The sequence below is a fragment of the Hakea prostrata genome, chromosome 7 (assembly GCF_041222555.1).
Source record: "Hakea prostrata isolate BN-2017 chromosome 7, UWA_Hpros_2, whole genome shotgun sequence".
NCBI lineage: Eukaryota > Viridiplantae > Streptophyta > Magnoliopsida > Proteales > Proteaceae > Hakea > Hakea prostrata.
The window spans coordinates 12,511,998-12,535,829 of record NC_142606.1 but is presented as its reverse complement, the minus strand read 5'-3'; the positions used below and the strand labels follow the sequence as shown (position 1 = coordinate 12,535,829).

At 39.1% G+C, this 23,832-nt stretch overlaps 3 protein-coding genes across 4 annotated transcripts in view; 2 read left to right on the top strand and 1 right to left on the bottom strand.

Moving 5' to 3' along the window:
• PIR121 (transcription activator) overlaps positions 1-1,955 on the top strand; it is a 68,728-nt gene extending 66,773 nt beyond the window's left edge. Inside the window, exon 24 of one of the 2 annotated variants that reach the window (XM_089160834.1) lies at positions 1,485-1,955. In XM_089160834.1, coding sequence (XP_089016960.1) covers positions 1,485-1,679 — 195 coding nt within the window. In that variant the 3' untranslated portion in view covers positions 1,680-1,955. The remainder of the gene's footprint in view (positions 1-1,484) is intronic. The other variant, XM_089160832.1, reaches the window with a different exon arrangement.
• Positions 1,956-8,625: 6,670 nt separating this feature from the next.
• On the bottom strand, positions 8,626-10,065 carry LOC149009846 (hydroxyethylthiazole kinase family protein). The gene is made up of 2 exons (XM_089164125.1): positions 9,517-10,065; positions 8,626-9,284 (listed from the first exon to the last, which is right to left on the bottom strand). Exons 1-2 carry the CDS (start codon positions 9,943-9,945, stop codon positions 8,892-8,894), a joined length of 822 nt encoding a protein of 273 aa, XP_089020251.1. The 5' UTR covers positions 9,946-10,065; the 3' UTR covers positions 8,626-8,891.
• Positions 10,066-16,786: 6,721 nt separating this feature from the next.
• LOC149009845 (GATA transcription factor 1-like) lies at positions 16,787-20,650 on the top strand. Its single transcript, XM_089163733.1, has 2 exons — positions 16,787-17,246; positions 17,682-20,650. The coding sequence occupies exons 1-2, from the start codon at positions 16,974-16,976 to the stop codon at positions 18,279-18,281; spliced, it is 873 nt and encodes a 290-aa protein (XP_089019859.1). The 5' UTR covers positions 16,787-16,973; the 3' UTR covers positions 18,282-20,650.
• The last annotated feature ends 3,182 nt before the right edge of the window (positions 20,651-23,832 follow it).

The following is a 23,832-nucleotide window of genomic DNA, read 5'->3' as shown; positions in this document are numbered from 1 at the left end:
TTACCTTGTGGAACAACCAGGTGCCTCCCACATAAGATTATGTGGGTGGTCCAACCGGAGAAATACACCTGGAAGTTATGGCCTAGGCAGAAAATATGATGCTCATTGTGGCCCCTCCAAGGTGCCATGCTGTCCCTTACCATTTACAGGATCTCCCAAAATGATACTAATCATCAATAACTCCTATCAATACAGCTAAACCAAAGTTCCGGCGCTTGACTTTACTCTGAGCGAATCATTGAGTCGGCATCACGAAATATGCTTTACTGACTTGACTCAACAAAGCCTTGTCCCAACTTCTCAGCTCCAGCTATGCAAGTGATGTTGTGTACCAAATAATTTTTTCCCTTCTTGCTGCCTTTGGATTCCCTCATGACATTTTTGTCAGGTTTGGTAACCCACACAAAGAAACTATCAGTCACACGGATGACTTTTCTTCATCTTCGTGCTTTATAAGCTTTACTGCCTGTGATAGCTTTTAGTTCTAGTTCTGTCACTTACTAGCCTTGCTAACCTTCTCAACATCCTTGTAGCTGTGTAGTCATTTTATTTGTTCAGTCTCATTTTTCATTGCCCACCATCATAAAGCACGAGTTTGACTTTTAGTCATCTTGTGCAATGTCTAGTTTTATTTCAAAGTTACACATTGATTACAAGTTTATATTTCTACTTCATCCCACCATCCAGTAAAGATCATGCTAGATTTATATGTGGCATCATATCTTTTCTCAGTGGATTTGAGGTATCTTATCCATGTTTCCCACTGGTTCATGAAAACTACACCTCTGTACTCTCACATAACACCCTTCCAAATCCAAAATATTTTTCTCCTTTGTTCTGATGTGGAATGTTTCCCTCTTCTTTATCACCTGGGAAAAAAAATTACGTCAGCAATTAGTAGTAAAGTCTGGTCAACTCAGTTCATAACTAGTGAAAAAGATATCATCTAATTGCTGACTATTTGGGTAAGCTTTTTTTGGTTGTTGACTCGTCTTTTCTCCCCAGTTTATTCCAACATCTTCAACTAAACTTCAGAGCCCAATCTTCTGATACAGGTTCTGGTTTGTGGCTTATTGTTTCAATCATTTCTTGGCTAACCAGATAAAGCAGCCTGACCAAGTCGGTGAATTTTCTATTAAACAACTGATCCATAGTCATAGGTTGACCTGCCCATTTAGAATCTGACTCCATTGCATTACTCAATTCATACCATCTATTTGAAATACCAATCAATTCATACCCCTTAATCTTCTTATGCTTTGCATTTTGTTTATTAACAAGTTTTATTTTCCTTTCTCACATTGAACCACTTACAAGACTTTTAAGCACAAAATGTATTTTGTGATGTTGCTAGTGGAATTAGTCCATGAACTTTTTATGCTGGAAGAAACTTAAAATTGTGGTGAAATATTTCTTTCCTGCTAGTAGATATTTGTGATTTCTGCTCTTTCAGCTACTGACTGATTCTGTTTTATGTGGAGAAGGGGTGGGAAAATCTATTAGAAGCCATGAAGAAAGCAAGGAGATTGAACAATCATGTATTCTCAATGCTGAAAGCACGTTGCCCACTCGAAGACAAGACAGCATGTGCGATAAAGCAAAGCGGCGCACCTCTTCATCGAATCAAATTTGAGAACACTGTATCAGCCTTTGAAACATTACCTCAGAAAGGTGCCTGAATAACCTGAAGTGTGCAGTTGTGCAGTAATTTTGTAGGTTCAATATTGCACAGTTGACTTTCCTAGTGTATCCCTGTTCAAAGGATAAAAGAAACTAAAGACAGACAATAGACATGGCATTGTTTAACTGCTGCCACTGTAAATGTAATCACATATATTCTCCAACCTATTCTAGTGTGTTTTTTATTTTATTTTCTTCTTGGGTAACCTCTTTGAAACCCAAATTACGAAAACTACCAATCTGCAAAACCTTCTAAATCTGCTTTGTGATAATAGTATATGTGGGCAGACCAAAAGTGTTTCTTCCTATCTTAAAGGACAAAAGTTTGTCATGTACGATTGTATCTTTAACCATTGGATAAAGTTTTTGTCTTTGTATACGATCAACCGATCTAATGGTTGAAAATAAACTACGTAAATACATGGTCCTGTATAAAAGACTCCCTAGTCCCTAGCTTATGTTAACCAATAAACCGTATAAAATTTAAGGATTTGGTATGGTGGAGTAAGAGTAGCAATGCCCCTCAAAAGAAAAATGGTGAGATGCTTAACAACAAAGTGGGGGAGGCGGGGGTTGAGATGCTTATCGCAGACTTGAATGTTGCGCATTAAATGTGCAGTACCTACTACCAACAGTTGAGATTGAAATATCAGCCGAGATTTCAACCTCCATCGTCCGTCTTGCAGGTAGTTGAAAGGGACACGGACAATTTGCACAGTTAATGCACCACATTGAAGTCGAGCCCTACTTAACTACCCAACTCAGAGGAGGTTTATGTTAAAAAGAAAAACTTATAGGGCGTTCCGGAATTTTAAGAGTATCAAGCCCGTTGCCCGCCATTTTATAGGTTTTCGGCGCCCAATTTAGTTCAAATTGGTTCGGCATCGGAGGGTGTGGCATTTCGCTAGATTTTTAGGGATGAAGAGACCAGATGGTTATCCGGATTAGCTTCAGGAGCTGTGAGTACATTTCAGACGTCTTTGCAGTAACTGTTTGATTCGTTTTCATCAGTGGCCTCGGCAATCTGAAGTTCATCACAGATTAAGCGAGTAGTAAAAAACAACCAATATCATCGCACTCATAGAAGAATGGTTTTGCGCCTGCGCTTTGTTAGGGCTTCTCACAGCAGCGAGATCTTCTCGATTGCAACAATCCTTGAACGATTCCGTTGCTGCTTTCCAGGTATTTGTTACTTCCCGACATTGTCTCTTCACCCTGCCTAATTCACTCTCATGTGATGTTTCTCGCCTTAGCCTCCACCTTCCATCTTGACCTTCCTCTGAATCTATCGTCTCCATCCCCGACTCATTTGTATCGGGAAAAGCTAAAAGATAAACCGGGCAGCATTGGATTCATTGGGAATATTGTTAAGCACTTGGAGCTTGAGGATTCCCCCGAGAAATAAGCGAATCCTCTTGATGAGAACTCAAAAAAAGGAGGACCAGCATTTCCTGTAACCTAGTGACAGGAAGGTGCAACTAGAATTTTTTTTTTTTTTGGGAAAGGGGGTAATACAAGCTTAACCGTTTTACTTTCTCTAATCTTTTCTTTTTTTCTTTTTGTTTTGTTTCTTTGGTTTTTCTTCTTTCTCTTTGCTTTTTGTTTTGGGTCCTTTTTCTTTGCGTTGTTTTTCTTCTCCTCTGTTGGTGTCCTGTTTCTCTCCGTTTGTGTTCTTGGCCTCTGTGTTTCTCTGCTGTTCTCCGTCTGGTTTCTCTCGTCTGTTGTCGGTCTGCTTTCTGTCCTCTTTCTGCCTCTTCGGTGGCCCTCTTCGGTGCTCCCTGCTGTTCTTGCGTTGGTTTCTTTTTGCCTCTGCTCTCCCTGCTTCGGGTGTCGCCTCTTCGGTCTGTTTCTTTGCTTTCTTCTTTCTTTTTGTTCTTCTTCTTTGCTTCGGGTTCGTTTCGTTGTTGTTCTGCCCTCCCCTTTCTCTGTTGGCCCTCTCTTCCGCTGGCTTCTGTTCGCTTTTGCTTGGTTCTTCTCTTCTCTTCTGGCTGGTCTTTTGGTTTGTTGTGGTCCTTTCCTTGTCCTGTCTTTCTCTCTGTGGCTGCTTTGGGCCCGGTCTCTTCTTCTCTTGGTTGTTCTCTTCGTTGTCTGGTCCTGCTCTGTTCTCGCTCCTTCTTCTTTTGGTGCTTGGCGGTCTTGCCGTTTTTCTTCTTCTTCGCGATCTCGTGTTGCTCTGTCGTTTGTCGGTTGCGGTTCTTCCCTGTCCGTTCTGGCTGGTTTTCGTTCTTGATGCTTTGGCGCGCGGTTCTCCTGTTCTGATGAGTTTGTGTTGTGTTCTTCGTGTCTGTGGCTTGTTCTTCTTCTGTTCTCTTCGATCTGGGCCTGCCTTTCTTGCTGTCTGCTTTCTTATCTCTGTCTTTCTTGTTCTGCTGGCTGTGCCTGCTTCGTTCTCTGCTTTTTGCCTCTGGTTCCTCTCGTGGTTTCTTCCTCCGGCTGTTGTTCCCGTGCGTGGTCCTTGTTGTGGTCTTTTTCCGTCAGTCAGATCGTCGTTTTGGAGGTCTGGTTATCAGAATCATGGAAGGGTATCGTGGTGGCTATATGTCTGGCGTGGTGGCTTTGCCTGGCTGGTTTCGCTTCTCGCTGTTGGTGTTTCTTCGGGTTGTTTCCGCCTGTCTTCTTCTGGTTTGGCTTCATCGGTTCCTACTACTTCGGTGTTCCCTCTTTCGAATGCTCCACGGTTAAGTGCCGTTATGTAATCTTGAAGGACATCGTGTGCCAATTGTCCTCAAGGTTTAACCATGCTTTTCTTGGTAATCTGTGTGCCACTTCTTTGCTCTCTACAAGTTTTCCTCCTAATACTTGGTTATTAGATAGTGGTTCTAACAATCATCTGACTGCAGATGTTTCTAATCTTGCCATTAGTGACTCGTACACTGGTTCTGAGAATATTGTAGTTGGGAATGGTCAAGGTTTGGTGATTTCTCACTATGGTTCTGCTTTCAAATACTTGTCTGGTTATCGTGTTCAGTTGTCAAACGTTTTATGTGTTCCTTCTATCAAATATAATCTCTTATCTTCCCGGGTTTTGTTCAGATAATAATCTTTTGTTTCAATGTACTGATTCTGAATTTTGCTTGAAGGACTTTGCCACCCACCAGATTCTCTTCCACGGCCGGAGTTTTAATGGCTTGTATCCTCTTGTTCTGCACTCTAAGCTTGATACGCCTCATGCTTTGCTTTCTGCTACTGTTTGGCATCAACGTTTTGGACATCCATCGCCTCAACGTTTGCAGAAAATGCTTTCCTCATCTTCTCTTTCTTCTTCTGGTCAGCTTTCTCATTGTGATGCTTGTCATAGGGCTAAGGCTCATTCTTTACCATATAACCCTGTAGCTCATCATAGTTCTTCTCCTTTAGAACTCATACATAGTGATGTTGCTGTTATGCCTGTTGTTTCTTTTGACAAGTTTAAATACTTTGTTCTCTTTGTTGATGATTTTTCACGATATTGTTGGGTTTATCCCCTTTGTAATAAATCAGGCGTTTTGTCTGTTTTCATTCGCTTTAAGACTCTTGTTGAGAATTATTTTCTTCCTCTATCGTTCTTTGCAAACTGATGGTGGTGGTGAATTTGTTAAGTTGGCTTCGTTTCTTGCTTCTAATGGTATTACTCATCGTTTTTCTTGTCCACACACACCACAACAGAATGGTGTTTCCGAACGGAAAAATAGACATGTTGTTGAATCTGCACTTGCTTTGTTGTTTCAGCAGGCTTACCTGCTACTTTTTGGTCTGTTGCTGTTCAAACTGCTATTTTTGCAATTAATAGAACTCCCACAGATGTTCTACTTGGACTTTCTCCTTATGAAAAATTATTCCATTGTTCAGCTGATCTTGGTTTTTAAAGGTTTTTGGCTGCCTCTGTTATCCTAATCTTCGCGTTTATGCAGCTCATAAACTTTCTTCTAGATCAATTCCTTGTCTTTTTATTGGTTATTCTTCTCAACACAAGGGTTATAGGTGTCTTGATACAATCACTGGTCGTATATACATTTCTAGAGATGTTCGGTTTGTTGAGTATTTTTCCATGTTTTTCTAGTTCTGTCTCTGGTTTGTTTGATCTGCCTTGGTTTGCTGTCTCTTCTTCCTTTCCAGTTACAGTTTCAGAATCGGGAGGTGCTTCCCCAACTCTTTCTAGTTCTTCTCATTACTTACCTACTGTTTCTATCTATTCTTCTTCACCACTTCTTGGCACCTCTACTGTTGTTCCTCCTCCTACTGTTGTTGAAAATCATGGATCTCAGAATGTATGTGTTACTAATGGGCTGAATACTAGATCTGCTCATGGACTAAATCATGGATCCACTAATGGGCCTACTGCTGTTCCTACTATTGTTGAAAATCATGGATCTCAGAATGTATGTGTCACTCATGGGCTGAATATTCGATCTGATCATGGATTAAATAATGGATCCACTAATGGGCTTCCCTTTGACACCCATGTGTTGTCTTCTTCTAATGTGTTCCCACTACAAATTCTGCTGGCCCATCTTTACCCACTTCGGTTGATGTTGGTCGTATGAAGACTAGGTCTCAAACTGGGTCTCTTAAACCTGTTCAAAGATTGAATTTGTTATCTTCTACAAATTGTGTGATGTCTTCTGGTTCAGACTTTGTGCCCACATCATATCCCAGGCTGCCAAGTTTCCTCAATGGCGTCAGGCTATGGAAGACGAATTGAATGCTTTAGCTAAAAATGACACTTGGGTGCTTGTTCCTGCTACACCATCTCAAAACATTGTTGGCTGCAAGTGGGTCTTTCGTATTAAGAAAAATCCTGACGGGTCTATTGCACGTTATAAAGCTCGATTAGTGGCAAAGGGTTACCATCAACGCCCGGGTTTTGATTTTGACGAAACGTTTAGTCCGGTTGTCAAGCCCATTACAGTTCGTCTTGTTTTATCCATTGTTGTTACTAACTCTTGGGTAATCCGTCAACTTGATGTTACGAATGCATTTTTGCATGGTGATCTAGCTGAATCGGTTTATATGGATCAACCTCCAGGGTACATTGATAATACCCTAATGTTTGATCCTAAGATAAATGTAGTTGGGCAATTGATGACATTCGGGGGAGTGAAATAAGAAAAAGGTGGAAAAGCTACCATTGAAGGGTTGTTTTACTGTAATAACTGGCAATTCTTAGTGAAGAAGTCACGGGTTTGACACCCCTGTGGTACTGTGGTATATGTGATAGTCCTCAGCTCTTAATATAAAGCTACCAATTCAGAGAAAAAGTAAAAAGATGGAAAACCTGTGGATGTTGATCATGGAAAAGAAAATGTCCCAATTTGTAGAAGTTGTCTGTTGTGTTTTGCCCAATTATTTAAGATTATCTCTCAAAACTCTACATGACATGCCAGTGCAACACAATAAATGATAAATCCAGCCTTGAACTTATTTTCAACAATCTTCAATTTAATTCATATCCATGTATTCAGAAAATTGATGAGTAATAAACTTTCAAACGTCTAGACTTAGATATTGTGAATTTACTTCAGTATATGCAAAAATGCACCTAGTTGCAGAATTCATCATTGATTAACACCAAACATCTTTCGCACTATACAGGATTACAGTCTCATTTTCTGTTCATGTAGAGCATTTCTTGATTACAATCTTTGTATATGTTGTATTTGCACTGATATAGCTGTAGACTAGTGTTTTATGTGCTAAAGCTTTCCTTCGTAGCTTAAAGAAGCCAGTACTGAAAAGGAATGAAATTCCTTCCATTTGCAGATTAACCGTATCCAGCTGGTGGATGATGAAAAAAAAAAGAAAAAAAGAAGGAAGGTGTACAAAACTGCAAATGTTGCTTGATCTCCAGAAGTCAAAGGTATACTAGTTAGGTTTATTGTGAAATGATCATTTATGTTTGTATCTGATGATTTTGAACCAAAATGTTAATACATTCCAGGAAGAAAGGCAAAGGGCTTGCTGCAATAGCATTGAAACTAATGAGCGACAATCCACAGGAGGTTCAAGACTTGACGCTAAACAGGTTCATTAATATGCCATCTCTCACACACGCGCACAGAGATATGGGTGAGTTCTTAGTAAAAAAATATAGTTTTGGATCCTACCCCAGTTTATGAACACACTAATCAGAAGAAGTGAAGAACATGGAAATTAGGGTATGCATGACAGAATATAGGAAATCCAGAAAACTTAAAATCAAACACTTGGATGTTGTTGGATTTCAAGGCATCTCATCTCCCGTTGTGAACGCAGAAACCTCAAAAATTACAGAATCAAAAAATAAAAAGTAAAATTGAGCTGAGATGATTTTAGATCTGGGGATCTGATGATCTCCAAATCCTAGGGAGGCCTAATAAAGGTGAGCAGGAAGCACTCAAAAGAAAATCTCCGTTCATACCCTTAAAAATTGACTGAAGTTTGAAACAGAACCTAAAGCTTGATGGAATTGCAGAATGTATTCAATGCAGAGAGTTAATTCCTGAAGTGAACTTTAAATGATGATTACCAACAAAAGAATGTAAGAAGGAGATATTTAACCTGGCATTTCACCAAAGGGCTACTATTTATTTAAGGAAGATCCAATCATTTGACTGCTTAAGAAGTGTTTGTTGGACCATGGTGACAATTAGGTCATTGTCCACTATCATGCATTGGTGTGATCATGGTCAGGCAACTAGATCATTTGCCCACTATCCTGTAGGTCACACCAGCACTTGATGACTTTAGATCCATTAAAGCAACTGAATGCTATCTCATGATTCTCATCTAGATGTACCAAATAATGTGAATATGCTTATAATATAGGGGTGGCATCTTCTTGTCCAGAGGCAGTAAAACCATAGCGGTTTTGAATTCGAAGCTCTGTCCTTCCACACTTCACCCCACTCCCATATATGGGATTGCTATGTGGGCATACTTAAAAGTCCCCTTAGAACCATGTTTTCTGGCACAAAGCATTGAAACCAGTAACTGAGTACAATTGTTGAGTAGCAACCTGATAGTTCTTTCATGAATCATCCCATCAGTCTTATAAACGAGATTACTACCTGATGAAGAAGTTTACAATAGATCAAACAACAAACTTTGGTCTTACAAAGCTGCAGAGATTTATTTTTCTTGGGTAGAAGTCATTGTTTTTGTTCTCAACCACTTTTTGAAAGAAGTATATGTATCCCTGAAACCATCCCCTGTTCGGCAAACATGTTTCCCATTTGACATCAGGACTTGATACCTTATGACATGGAGGTTATATTGACCCCAGAAATTACAGTAGCTTCATCAAGTCCATACAATGAATCAATTAAGTGCATCCGTAATGAAGCCGGACCTCTAGCCATGCCCATCCCAATTTCACCAGCAAGACCAAAGATGGATAGTGCAGAAGCTGTGGCTTCAAAAGCATGTAATGGGTCAACAGCAACAAAGGCAGCAATGAGAGCTGTAACAGCACAACCTGTAGCTGTAATCTGTTGCAGCATGGCCACCCCATTGTGCACGCCCACCACCTGCTTCCCATCTGTGATAATGTCAACAGCTCCAGAGACTGCAACTATAGCACCACTTGCTCCAGCCAAGGATTTAGCTGCTTCCACTGCATCCAGGGATCTGTAGGAACTGTCCACTCCCTTTGGAGAGACAAGAACAATTAGAAGTTTACTGGAACTTGACAAAGACAAGATGATGGTAAATTAAACCTGAGATCTACCTTAAGGACCCCAAAACCATCACCAAGATCTTTTGTTCACTAATTTCGAGTTTCATCATTCTCATCACCATAGTGTACTCTTTGATAAGTCAACCCATGAACCCTAAGGAGCAGAAACAGATAAAGACTATTGATTTCAATTATTAGAATACCTTATCGGGTCCCAAGGAAGCGTTGGAGAGAGCAACAATCTCTGAGGCATTTCCTCGAATAACAGTAGGTTTAAGCTGAATGAGTTCGAGACAGGACTTCATGCGGAAATCAGAGGCCGAGACAGCAACGGGGTCGAGAACCCAGGGCTTCCCCAATTGAGAGATGAAAGAAGCAGCGGATTTCATGGAAGGAAGCCAGTCTGGGGAAAGAGTACCGACGTTGATGCAGAGGGCATGGACGTGAGGGGTGAAGTCAGGTATCTCCTGCAGGCAATGTAGCATTGCAGGTGATGCTCCGGCTGCGAGCAAAGTATTGGCCATCAAATCCATGGAGACAAAGTTTGTGATGCATTGGGTTAGCGGTGATCGCTCTCTCAATTTTGCTAGGAAAGTCCATGCCTCGTGACCCCAAGCGTCTCCTTTTTCCATTTCTGATTCCTTCTCTCTGTTGACCAGTTTCAGAGGACGGAATCTTCTACTCAATTATAAGGTTCAGCCCTTTGTAACAGGTGGTACGAAATCTCGCCCGAGTTCGCCAGGTCGTTACCTGACAAATCAGGCAAACACATACCCTGCTAAATGTCAGTTTTTTTTGGTAAAAAAATATAAGCAGTTTTTTTGGTAAAAAAATATAAAACATATATGACATATCCTGCAAAATGTCAGGATAAAGTTTAAAGTTTTAAAAAATAATAAAATAAAATGACATATCCTGCAAAACATCAGTGTTAAAAGTTTAAAAAAATAATAAAATGATATTTAATATTCAACCAGTCAAGTCAGTTTAGCGTCATTTTCCTTCTTGTTTCAATCCAGGGCAAGTCGGCGTGTGTGGCTCAAGTGACAGCCGAAAAAACAATAATTAAGTAACTCATTTTCATATTTTTCACTTGGGAAGTTCGGTGATGGAAGGCAAAATGATTTATTTTTTAGATCAAAAGAGAAGAGATGATTGTGAGAGACTGTTGATGGCACTCATCTTCTTTTCAAACTTCAAAGAAATTATTTGGACCTCACCAGCGAGCTCAATATGGAAATGAGCTGCACTCAATGCGCTAGCCTTCAAATGACAAACTAGTATTCGTGCGACGGCGAACTAATACAATTAGAAGAGAAACAGAATAGTCAAATGGATGAAATAGTGTTGTCTCCCACTACATTTCTTAGGTTCGATGGCGATTATTGCTGATATTTTGCCGGTCAACCATTTTTTAGCGATTTTTCAATGAGATTGAGTAATTTCACTTTTCGGTGAGTGTTTCGGTTCACTACTCACCGAACCAGATGAAATTTGGCAAATTTTGCCGAAATGTTTTACCGTGCTTATAACATACTATTCCAAGACACCCATTAAATTTATATTAGTCATTAGATTAGAATATTATATGTGACTACTAAATCTTATGACTCATTGGGTACTCATTTGAGAATCTTGACTTATTCACTAAAAAGTATTGTTCTTGTTGGATTTTCTTCCTTTACTCTTCTCTAGTTACTTCTTTACTATTCCTCCAAAGAATATAAATGGAATGGACTGTACAGCGACAAAGCTCTGCAACACCCTACAGTCACCTCGTCTCCTCATTCCCTTTCCTCCTTTCTTCTCTCTTCTCCTCATACTTCTTCTCCTTTTTCCCTTTCTCTTTCTCTTTCCTCCTCTTTCTCGTACTTTTCTTCTTTTTTCTTTATAGATGTGAGATTTGAAGTGCATCCCGCGGATCTGGAGGTTATGCTGCCACGAGCTTTTGTTGGTCACCTTTTTACTACTATATATATATTCCAATCGGGTAAACGGGTCAACCCTTCAAGTCGGGTCATACCGTATTGTGGCGGCTTCGCCCCCGCACCCCTCCACAAACTGAGATCAATGATGATAAACTTTCGCTTCCACCACAGATCTCTACAAACAGGTCATTTAGGTTATCCACCAAAATATGTCGGTGCAGGTCCATCTTTCAAATCGGATACAAGAATTTGAGTAAAAAACATAGCACATGCCATCGTGCCTTTCTAAAAAGAAAATAAAAAAAGAAAACCACATTTTTCTCCTCATATGTCAAGTCTAGCCACTGATGCACAGAGTTAGGGACCAACCCTTCCCTCTCTATGATTCGTACTCCAACTAATTAACATTGAGAAACGACATATCAGTTCCAACCCTTCCCTCTCTATGATTTGTATTCCAACTAATTTACATTGAGAAACGACATATCAGTTGTTAAAAACCAAAGACCCTATTTGGTGGAGCTAACAGGAGAATCTCTCGTGCATGTACGAGTTCCCTTCCCCAAAATTTAGATTCATAGAAAAACACAAGAACGAAGCTTTCATGACCAAGCTGGCTGGGATTAGACTACACCTATTCGTCTGGGCCCAAGCCAACCCCATGAGATTTTAAAGCTCTAGCTGTACAAGAACTGTGGGTCGACCTGGGAATGTGACATTTTCAATTCTGATCAGTCTCTCCCCAGATGTATAGCCTGTTTCAATCTTTTAATCCCCAGAGGTTCCTCTTGATACAAACATAAAAAATTTATGCTCTCTTTTGTCCTCTGCCTTGGCCCAGAATTTCATTGCTACTGTGGACCTGCAAAAACCAATAATGTTAAGATATCTGAATCAATACGTCATGAGGTGTCTCAATAATACTGATGAATGATACAGAGAGAGAACCCATCATGAACAGTTTCTAGTTTACAAGCATTAAACTCACCCAGAAGTGACAAACTACTAGAAACATATGGTGCAGCAGCTCCTCATTTCAGAAGAAGTAAAAGATTCTTGACTTGACTCTAAGTCTCTAACTTCCTTACATGCTTATCTACTGGCTCTACTTAATTTTGAAATTTAAATTCATCTTCTCCCTCTAGTCCCCTACCACTCTTCCTTATTTAATTATTTCTATCTTATCATAATATTTAGTAGCTTAGTGTTAATTATAAAACAAACCAGTCCAAATCAAGCCGGCCTGTAGCTACCACCGCCCTCAATTAACTATTCACATATCCACATACCAGACATTGGATTCAATGTCACACCAGCACAATTTATGGAACAGAAGACCTAACATTAGGGAAGAATTGTCCCCTTCTTAAGTCAAATTTGATCTTATCAGAATCTATGCTTTGTGTATTATACTTATGAAGCCTTCAATTTTGATTATAGTCAATATAAAAGATATGGTAGTTCACACCAAAAAATCTATATATATAATATAATAATAGAGATAAAATATTTCTAGGGAGATTTAACACAATGGTTAGCTCCCCAGAAAAGATATGTGAATTATACATACAATAGTACTCTATGATTTCATTCTATCAAAAAAAAAAACCTTATTAACTGATAATTATTCCCACAAGACTTCGAATATGACTGTTCTAACTCGGGAGAAAATGACTTGATTATATATCCCTAGAATTGATTCTACATCTATTTTTATGTTAAGATTTACCCTGAAACGGAAAAGATAGAAGAAGATATAAAAGTGAAAGTGCTCTTCATGTCGTTACAACCATTTCTTTACAAAAAACCATTATACTGAATTGTATTTACCTCCTCTCATCTAAAGAAGGTATTCTCATTCTTAGCTTTGGGGAATATGCCATTATTCCCTGAAAAAAAACTGTACCTGTTGTAGTTGTTGGTTCTCTTATTCACAAAGATTTCCCCATTCTCCATTCTCCATTCTCCATTCTCCAATTGTGTTGAATTGCTGGCATCGAATGGGCACCTGAAGCCTTTCCAGCAATTGAGAATCAAACTCTTTCCAGCAAAGTTTAGATAAAGAAAAGCAATTAATCAATGCCAAATGGGCTCCAGGTAATTGCCATATATCATGGTGAGGCATCACTTAACTGGAACCCAAAAATAAGATCAACATGTGGAGAAGCATATAATACATTTGAAGAAATTATTTCCAAACAAAGAAGGTGGTTGATGCCATGGAAGATATTGGGTTCTTTGCTTGATATCTCTACTTCTTCTGCCTCTAGTTTTTGTTCTTACAACTCATAATGTTCAGTAAAGGTAAACCATTGACTGTCATTTGTCTTCTAATCCAGTATAAATCTTCTAAAGAGAACGTGGGCAGGTGCTTGATTTAGAACATTTAAAGCTTTCTAACCATTATATCACATTAGAAAAGCTGTTCTATGGCACTTGCCCACGTTGCCTTCACATCTATATTTATGTATTGGTAAAGATGTACAACCTGAAAGAACTTGTCTAAGGATAAGGAACCTATTAAAACAATCTTAAAGTTGTTCTTAGATATATTTTTTTATTGAAACATCTTGAAGATCCTTGTAGGGATATTCCTTCAATATTGGTTTTCTTTTCCATCCAACCAAAGAGAAACCTAGAACCTGTTTGGGTTTATCTTGAAATGGCCATCTCAGATAAAAGCAGGTGCTTGAATGGAAAATTTTTCTTCTTCATTATGGTGGGAAATTGCCTTCTGCTTTGGTGTTGGGATCCTCTCTAGTGAGGCCATCCTACTAATTAAGTATTCAAGTAGCAGATATTGTGTATTTACAATCTGCTTTTCTTTCTTTCTTCTTTATTTGTATTCCTAGGGAGATCAATGCTGTTACAGATTTCTTAGTTTGGAAAGCCTAGTCACTGACGAGCACAAGCACGAGCACGACTGTTTAACCATCTTCCTCTCGTTAGTTGTGAGATCCTTGAACTATTTTCTCGGCTTGATGCTTGAATGAATGCGTTCTCTTACCCTCCACCATAAAAAAAGGGGAGGAAAACACTAGCAGTGTCTTGCCTTTGAAGAGATCCATGTCAAAAATAGAAAAGTGAAAAACAGATAGCTGATGAGCTCTAAATAGCTATCAAAAGTTTCAGCACTTAGAAAGGGTCAAATGATTTAAGCCAACACAACCCCATCAATAAAGCTAGTTTAGTAGGTTATTTGGAATGATAATTCTCATATGGAGGACCCCATCTCTTGTTGCATTAATGTGTTTATTATGCTTTTTATAGTGCTACTTCTCATGAAATAAATATGCTGATGTGGAAGAATTTAAAGGTGCATCAACCAAGATTTTATATTTGTTTTAGAGTGAGTGTATGTAAATCCAGATCTTCTACTCATATGGAGCGAAAAAATTTTAATCTACATGGTTGGATTCTTATTATAGCTATCAAATCTCAAAGTAAAATCTTTATTTTTTTTTCTAGTAATCATAATTAATGGTGTTAAGTTTTATTTTAGCTAATTTACTAAAAAAAATGAGGATCTTGCTTTAAAATTGTATCCGTGTCAAGAATCCAAGTATGTGATCAAGTCCATTCATTGCCATACGTATGTCAATGCAGGGTTTTTAGAGTGGTAAGATCCATACTTCTCAGTGGAGAGTCATGGATTTACCCTTGTAGGCGATAAAACTTCCTTTGAATATGTAATCAAGGTGCGCGCAAGCTGGCCGCATGAACACACCAAAAAAGAAAATCAAGGATATGCTTTCTTTAATCTACAACGGACTTAATTGGGCCCACTGGCCTAGTATTATAAGGTATATAATATTATAATTTATAAGTATGAAGTTTTATTTTTTTTAATTTTTTTTTCAAAGAAAAAATTCAAACTTCCAAGAGTCAAAAATAAGCAGCGCCAATGAATGGGCTTGATCACCCACGGATGGCAAGTTGGCGACACCTTTTATTAGGGAAGGTGGCATGGGACCCACCCACCTCACATTTTAGGAGAGAGCGGGTCCCACCATTTATATTATAATAATTAATTATTAATTAGTTAAATTGAAAAAGAAAAGAAAAAAGTGGGGGGAAATGGGATGGTGACGTAGCGGTGAAAGAGCAGCTGTTTTAATTTTTAACTTTAAAATACCGCGTGCGAGGGAAGATGAAGAGGAAGAGGAGGAAGTATACGTTGGAGTGGAGTCACATGATCCGCGCCTCCACGTGCGGAGGTGTAGCAAAGCGATTTCAAAATTGAGATGTTGACGTGTCTCCATTTTATTGGATCTTCTGACGTGTTATCATCGCAGCTAGCATCGTTAAGGTCGTCGCGTTGGGCTAGACGTTGCGTAAGTGGCCCGCCTCGTTTAACCACTTTGGATTTTTTTTTTTTTCCTTTCTTTTAATTCACTTGTTTACCCTTACTCTCACCTCCAAATAACCAGAAATACCCTCGTCAATTTCGTAGGAAAAAAATTTTCCCTTCTTTTTGGTAAGACGGATCTCAGAATTTCAAACTAGAGATACTTGGGTACAATGGGAATTCTATTGTACTTTCAAATTTTGAGCCTTCAACATAACTCATTCCCATCTGACGATTTGATTACAGTGCATTCTTGATTGTAACATATTTGAATATTTAATGAGATACTTTGTCTGTGTTTTACTTAGCATGTTTAAAGCTTATTCAAATGTTAGACATGTTTCTAACATAGTGATACAGCCTCCCGTATAAAGAAAATGAGACAAAAGAAATTTGAGTTCGCGTCTTCTCTCTTCGTGTCTTTTTTTGATTTTTTACTTAGCATCCCCTTAATCGTTGCATAAGTACAAACCTGCCCAAAATGACTACTTCATCATCTATGAAATCCTAAGTAAATACCACCATACTCTAGTAAGCATACTGATTTTGAATCATGTGACTTGATCTCTTGATCATCGTCTTTGCTATAGAAAAAATAAAAGAAAAAAGAAAAAATTTGTACAATCCATTGACTTAAGGGTTTGTCCCTTTTAGTTATCCATCCAATATTTCATATTTCAAGTGTCAATGCTCAAATACCCAAAACATTAAAACCCTTGACTACCTTGTCTACATTATAAAATTTCCATTAGTGTTGCTTATTCTAGGGTTTAATACTTTAATCCTTCGAAGAATTATCATTAATGCGATGCACTAACACCCAAATTAACACCACAATTGTCTCAATGGGTTATCTATCTACCTGTTTGCTCAACAACCAAATACAAACGTATGGTGTTAACTTCAATATTGAAGAATGGGTAGCATTGGTGCAACAAACCCAAGACAGAGAGGCACAGAGATGCATAAATAATAATGACCTATGAAACTATTCTCAAGCAATTCTGATTCAATGAAAAATAACCTCCTTTTTTCCTTTCCTTTTTTTTTTTTTCCTGGGTAATGGAAAATTGGAAATAACTATTTTGGAGTGGAAACTGGAAAGTAAGAGAAGAAGGGAAAATGGGTGAAAAGGGTAGAAATTAGAAGGGCAAATTAGTAAAAGAAAGCACAAAAGATGGACATCCCCTCGTTCCCACCCAAAAACCCTTGCGTCAAAAGGAGTTATTATTGATAACTGAAGAGCGAAGGTTATCCGGACAAAGGAAAAAGCAAGAAAATTGTTTGCAGCAACCATTTCTCTTCTCTGCTCTTCATCTCTGTCTTTCTTAATCTGAAACCCTTCACAGTTTCATCTTCTACGGTCGTTCACTGTTTGAAAAAAATGGTATCTTTTGAGGCAGGTTTGCTCGTAGAAGAGTTTCTTGACTTCTCTTCGGACATCGGTGAAGAAGACGAGGAAGAAGATAACAAACAGAGCAACAGCAAAAGCAACAGCAACAACTTCACCACCAACGTCAACAGAGAAAAAGCCCTTTCTTCCTCTTCAACTCTGGCCTTGGAATCTAAACCCACAAACCCTACTACTACTACTTACCAAGACCATGAAGCACAAACCGTGTTGGACCTTTTTGATGGCCACCACCGTCCCATCCCCGTAAGTGAAAGGAAAAAAAAAAAAAATCTCTCTTTTATGTTTTTTCCTTCGTTCATTTCTCACAGGCGTTCCTGCAACTCTTCTCTTGCCTTCATTGCTATTCTTTAGAATCGGCCGAGTCTTTCCGTTTTTTCATTTTTTTTTTCTGGGTTGACAGTTGGAAAAGCCCGTCGACTCGGATGGGTTAGACCGGGTGAAGCTCGACAGGCCGAGTTTCATCGTCAATTTGGACATTTCATTTAAAGTTTGAATTTTCAACTTCGAAAAGATGTATGAGAATTACACCTCAGAATACTGAACTGCAAAGAGCCCAAATGAGTTCTTTGCTGGAAAAGGCAAAATTTCTGTTTTTTTTCAAAATTTACTTGGCTGCAATTAAATGACTCGTTCGAGTTTTAATTGAATCGCCCGTGTTGACTCGTTCTCTGTACTCAGGAATTCCTGGAAGAAGAACTGGAATGGTTAACAAACGAAGACGCCTTTCCACCCGTAGAGACATTTGACGACATTTTCCCAGGGAAGCTGTGTAAGGTCTCAACTAATCATAGCCCTAATTCGGTGCTTGAGAACAGTAGCGGCAGCAGTAACAACAGTGGCATTATGATTTGCTGCGCTAGCCTTCGAGTCCCAGTTCGAGCCAGAAGCAAGAGGAGAAGGCGGAAACGAAGTGGGTTCTCAAATATGTCAGGTCAGCAATGGTGGTGGTGGTGTGAGCCCAAGAGCAAGAGCAATGGAGGAAAATCAACATTAGCAGCAGCAGCAGCAAATGAGACGATTATGGCGACCATAGGTAGGAAGTGTTTGCATTGCGGGGCTGAGAAGACTCCACAGTGGCGAGCAGGGCCTCATGGACCAAAGACACTCTGCAATGCTTGTGGGGTAAGGTACAAGTCGGGCAGACTCGTGCCGGAGTACCGGCCGGCGAGTAGCCCTTCTTTCTCTAATGAATTGCATTCCAATTCTCACAGGAAAATATTAGAAATGAGGAGGCAGAAGCAGCAGGAGTTGTTCATGGAGTCACTGGATAAAGGGTAGCGCTTAAATCCTTCTGTTGTTGGATAGATAGCATATAATTTAGAGATTGTTGTATTGGATAGTTGTTTGGATTTTGTTTTAACATTAAGCCACTTGAATAGGGAAGTTTAGTGCTTGCATTTAAATTAGGAAAGCTCAAAGAAAAAGAAAAAATCAACAACAAGAAGGAGAGACCTTTTTCAGTACTATTCATTTATTCATTGTTCAATGGCTGATGGAGTCATGTGAAGTGTAGATGAGAAGAATGGTGAGTGCAGAAATTAGGATTTACAAGTAGTCTTCATTCACTGACTCGGTTATTCAGATAGAGATTAGTGACCTTAGTTATTGAATAGTGATTGTGGAAATCAGGAGATTGGTAATGTTGGCTGGTGTTGGAGGGGAAGTGATCTGGGGTGGTTGCACTGTGATTCAATCCCGACCTTTGGTTTTTGACTTAGGCTAGTGTTCTTGAATTCCTGGAAGGCAATATATGACTTGGCTCCCACCCAACACTACTCTGTTTGCTCACTTGATGCAAAAACAGTCTGAACCAATTGCTTGGAAAGTAAAAGTTTTTTTAGTGGACTTCCTTGATGTATCACCTTTTTTATTTACAATTAGATTATTTTTTTGTTAGATGACTGCAATTGATAATACTTTTTGTTTTGTTGTTTCTGTATGCCCCTTAGTTGAGATGCATACCATCCTAGTTTCAGTTCTTGGAAAAGAAAATGCTCTGGTTTGATTGTTGCCATCAAAATTGTACAATTTGAGGATGTTGGTCAAGTTCATATATATGTTGTTTTACTCTGGCAAGGCTTTGAGATCATAATTACAGCCATATGCCCAAGATTCAGAGTTCTTCAATAAATGAAGCATGAACTTGTTCTAGTAGAGAATTCCCTCAGGGAGGGAGTTAACTAGCAGAGATAGAGATAATGGAGTCACTCTCTTCCTGGTATAGGCGATATTACTTCATTTAGCTTGATAGTTCATGTGACCCTTCTTAATGCAAGAGTGAAAAGGTGACTGTTCTTTCTGTTCTTTCAAAACTGTTACCTGCTTTCCTTGACTAAAATCACATGTAATTGTTTCTCTTCCTACTGAAAATGTCTTTAACAAGTCACGCTACATGTGATTAATACTACGGTGCTGATGCCTTTTGTCCTCACAACTGCCCAGAATATATGACATCTTATCACAGAGTTCCATATGCAGATCCTCTTCTCATAAACCTAAAAGAAACTTCCCTTCCCTGTCTATGGTTCTGGTTGGTGCCATGAATTGGTTCTGTTTTTAATATAGTTTAACGTTCTCTGTTCTGGTCTATGCAATAGTCCAGCGTCTAGTATGTTGTAACCTTCCTACGATCTCCATTTATTCAAAGAAATCCAGTTTTGGGGAACCCCAAAAGAAAATATGGTTGAAGCTTCATATCCTGTTCTGTTGAAAGTTCTTCCGGCCTAAATGGTTTAGATGGAAAGGCAATTGGAAATCGTGGTGGCTGCTGAAGAAGACCCACACGACTCTTTCGCCGAGTTTGGAAGCTAGTCATAGTGGTGGCATTTGAGCCTGAGTGGGCATGGTTGAAAATGACTTTGCCGAAGAGGGGAGCAAGAGTATTTCAACTTTTCAATCCATGGAAAGTTTCCAGATTTGCATGGTTGAGTGGGAATGGCTTTTACATTTGCCAAATCCCACCACTTGATTGGATTCTTGACACGTTTCTAATCTTAAGTAAGATCATCTTTTTTAAGTAATTAGTTAAATTAGAACTTAATACCAAGAGTATTTCAACTTGTGAGACTAGAGAATGATGTGATGGAGAAGAGACAATGTCCGAAATTGTTGTAGGAAGGAATTTTGCAAGAGGAAAGGTATCATTCGAACGGAGGATGCATCAATGGTTATGCAAGAGGATGGAAGATTTATACTCCTGTCATTCTTCATTCTATCAGTAGGGTTTTGTTATTTTGTAGTTAAGGAATGAAGGTGGTGTGACTTTTGTTTGGAGGAGTTGTCCTTTGAAGGTGGGTTCACAAACTATTTGGTTTCAATGGTGGTAGTTAACTGGTTCGTTTTCCAAAGTTATCGTTTGAGTATTGGTATGAGAAGGTGGTGGTGTACATTGCAAAACGGTGTGTAGGCCTATAGCTTTGGATCGAAGGACAGGATAAGATTTCTCTCGCAACTTTGCTTGTGTCCTTGTTGGACTCGAATTGGATGCAGAGTGGGAGGAGGAGGTTTAGGTGGAGCGATGTGAACCTGTTACATTCAAAGCCTTCAGCTTTCTCCCAAAAGTCATCATGTATAAGCAGGGGATTGAAACTATGTGTATTGTAAATGCTTTGGGCATATGGTGGCACAATGTAGGGCTAAAAAGGAGGCTGATATTACTCAGGCAGCAACAGAGAAGGTGGTGGCGGTGGCGCCACAAGGGGTGGTGGTGTGGATGGTGAGCAATGTTCGAGCAACAAGGGGGAGTTAGGTTTGGAGGGGATACTTGCTACAATAGGGTCTCAATCAATTGAAATTCCTATAAAATCTCAATCTTTTCCAGTTCAAAATTTGTCAAATGAAACCCTGGCATGTGATGGAGAGAGTTCATCAAGAGGTGAGTTCGAATTTTTTTAATTTTAAATTTAAAAATTTGGTGGAAGACGGTACCGTAGATGGTGAGCATGGTTTCAAGCAACAAAGGGGAGTTGGGTTTGGAAGGGACTTTTGCTACAACAAAGTTTCAGTTGGCTGAAACTCCTATAATTTCTCAGTCTTTTTCATCTCATAAGCTGTTGGATGAGACCTTAGCATGCGACGGAGAGTTTGATCAAGAGGTGAGTTCGAATTTTTTAATTTTCAGCGTAAAAATTTGATGGATGAGGAAAGGTGCTTGGGGCCCATTGTGAGTTGTAGAGGACCTTGGGAGAGTGGAAATATTGTGGACTTTCAATTTGAAGGCTTTGAGAATCTAATGAAAAATTTTGTGGATGCGTGAGAGGGTTGGAAATGTCAATTCTCATGGTGAGGGATTTGGAATTCAAAAAGATAATATGTGGATGGATGTGCAAAAGTTGGAAATGTAATAGTGTCTCAAGATGAAGGATTTGAAATTCAAAATGATAATTTGGTGGATGGGGGATGTGTGAGAGTTGAAAATGTCGTGGGCTCTTAGTATGAAGGATTTAAACTTCAAAATGATAATTCGGTGGAAGGGGTATGCGTGGAGGGTGGGCTATCCCAAGCGGCTAATGATGGTCATGAGTTGGTGGTGGATCTATCATATGTAATGCTACAGTCAATCAAACAATTGGGTGTACACAAAACCCAAATAGACAAACATGGTCAAGTTTTGTGAGGTTGCTCTTGCATTCTCAGGGTTGCTACTAGTCAAAAAAGAGTTAGGGTGAATTATGCATCAAAGAGAGGTGGTCATGGTGCCTCTAGTTGAGGGGGTTGGGGTCAAAGGCATGCCCAACAGTTGATTGATTTTGAGATAGGTAGAACCAATTATCATAATTTTTTTCTTTTTCCCCCCCCCCCCCCCCCCCCCCCCCCCCCCCCCCCCCCCCCCCTCCCCCCCCCCCCCCCCCTCCCTTTTTTTGTGATAGAAAAGACAATACGTCTCTTAAAATCACTTGACCGATACGATAGTCGATACTGATACTTTAAACTTTGCTTAGAGGGAACTTTGTCATCTGCAAGGGTCAAACCCATGACTTCTTCACTGAGAAGTGTTGGATCTTACCATTCTACCAACCCTACAATTTTATCATAATTATTTATCTAAATAAAAATAAATAACCAATCACCAAATAGGTACCTAACAAATACTCAGATTTGCTTTAGGGGCATTAGGTTTTTGGGATCCATGCAAAAAGGAAGATTTTATTTTGTATTTTTCTCTTTTCTTTTCTTCTTTTTGATTGTGGAATAGAATATATTTGAAAAGGAACATATCAAGGTAGAGATTCAGAATTATTCAAGAATACGATGAATCCCAAGTGGGCTTACTGTTGAGCCATGAATGGGAGAATATAGATTCTATCTATCCGTCTCCACATTAATTCGATGATAACATTTAAACATTCGATCAGAACGGTCTCTTAACACCGTTTGAACTAAGGGATACAACAATAATTTATAAAATATAGGGTTCTTTTAATAATTAAGGGCAAACAACAGTAATTATACCTACTAGAAATTTCCTTCTTTTATTTGGTAACTATGCACTTGACACCTTGGTAACATTTGTTTTCAACTTCTTCAGCACCAACATGCATAATCTTAATCAGATTGTATAAACAATGATGAGATTAAGAATTTGAATCTCTCTAGGACTTGGGGCGACGCTTATATGTGATAATTGTCCCTCCTATATGAACCTACCAGTTCTTTAAGAAAAAAAAAGAAGAAGAAAAACTTTTAATATGTTGTCATGTCATTAAGTTGGGTGACTTTTCTATCCTATTCCATGTGGATGAGTTAGAGATGCTTCAACCTGCTAACGAACTTACAATAGAAGGATGAGGGTAAATTTGGTATTGTAAAAACATTTGAATAAAAGAAAGATAAAATTTGCATTTTAAATATTTGTTCAGTTATGATATATCATTTAACATTAATCCTTAACAATAGGGATGCATTCATAATTGAATTTTTTAGGGGTAGTAAATGTAATTGATTTAAACCCAAATGGTCCACATGTAATTTGCTCTAAATAAATAGTATTATTGCATTGGGTGACTGCCTTGTTCTCTCGAAAATCCTTGAAGAATGACGAAGAATAGAAATTTCTTTCGTCTCTGAGAGAGCCATGGATGATGAGTCTCGTGAGATTGCATGAAGGAGAGAGGAGGTGGTTCGCCGGATATGCCACTGCACAGACAAGGCCGTTCTCACACTTGATGTAAAAGACTCCTGGATTTGGTGTAAAACTACAGAGAGAAAGTTCATAGTCAAATTTGCCTATTGTCAATATCTCTCTATGTTTGAAATGTAGGGTAACATAGCTTCATTCTCTTCTAACTCAGAGTACTAGAAGGAAAAAAAACATATGGAACATTCTTGGCCTTCCAAAGATTAAGCACTTTCTTTGGAAAATCACATGAAGCACTTCCTTTAAGTACTGTTATGGTCAAATATAATGGGTCGAACTAAGAAACTAGACCAGATTATTGGGCTAGGTCCAGGGGCTGAAATCTGGGCCAAAGAGAATCATTTAGCAATTCTCGGATTTGGCACTTCTCGGATTTGCCTTCCTGCCAGCTTCTTGGGACTTCTCAGCAGAGAATAGGACAAAGTGATGCACATCCTCTCAACATTAAATGGCCCTGACAATGCTCTCAGTTGAAGCATTGAAGGTCCTCAGAAGGCATTAAATGCCCTTGTTGATAAAAGAGTCCATAACGTGGCCCAAGCTTGTCTTGGAGATTGCATCCACCTTCTTGTCCCCTCAGCCATGGACATGTGTCACATCAAGGTTAAAAGTGATGTTGACTCATCAAACCACCAACAAATATTTAGCTGATGTAAAGGTCACTGAAGCAAGTTAGCTTGTCAAGCAAGCCAC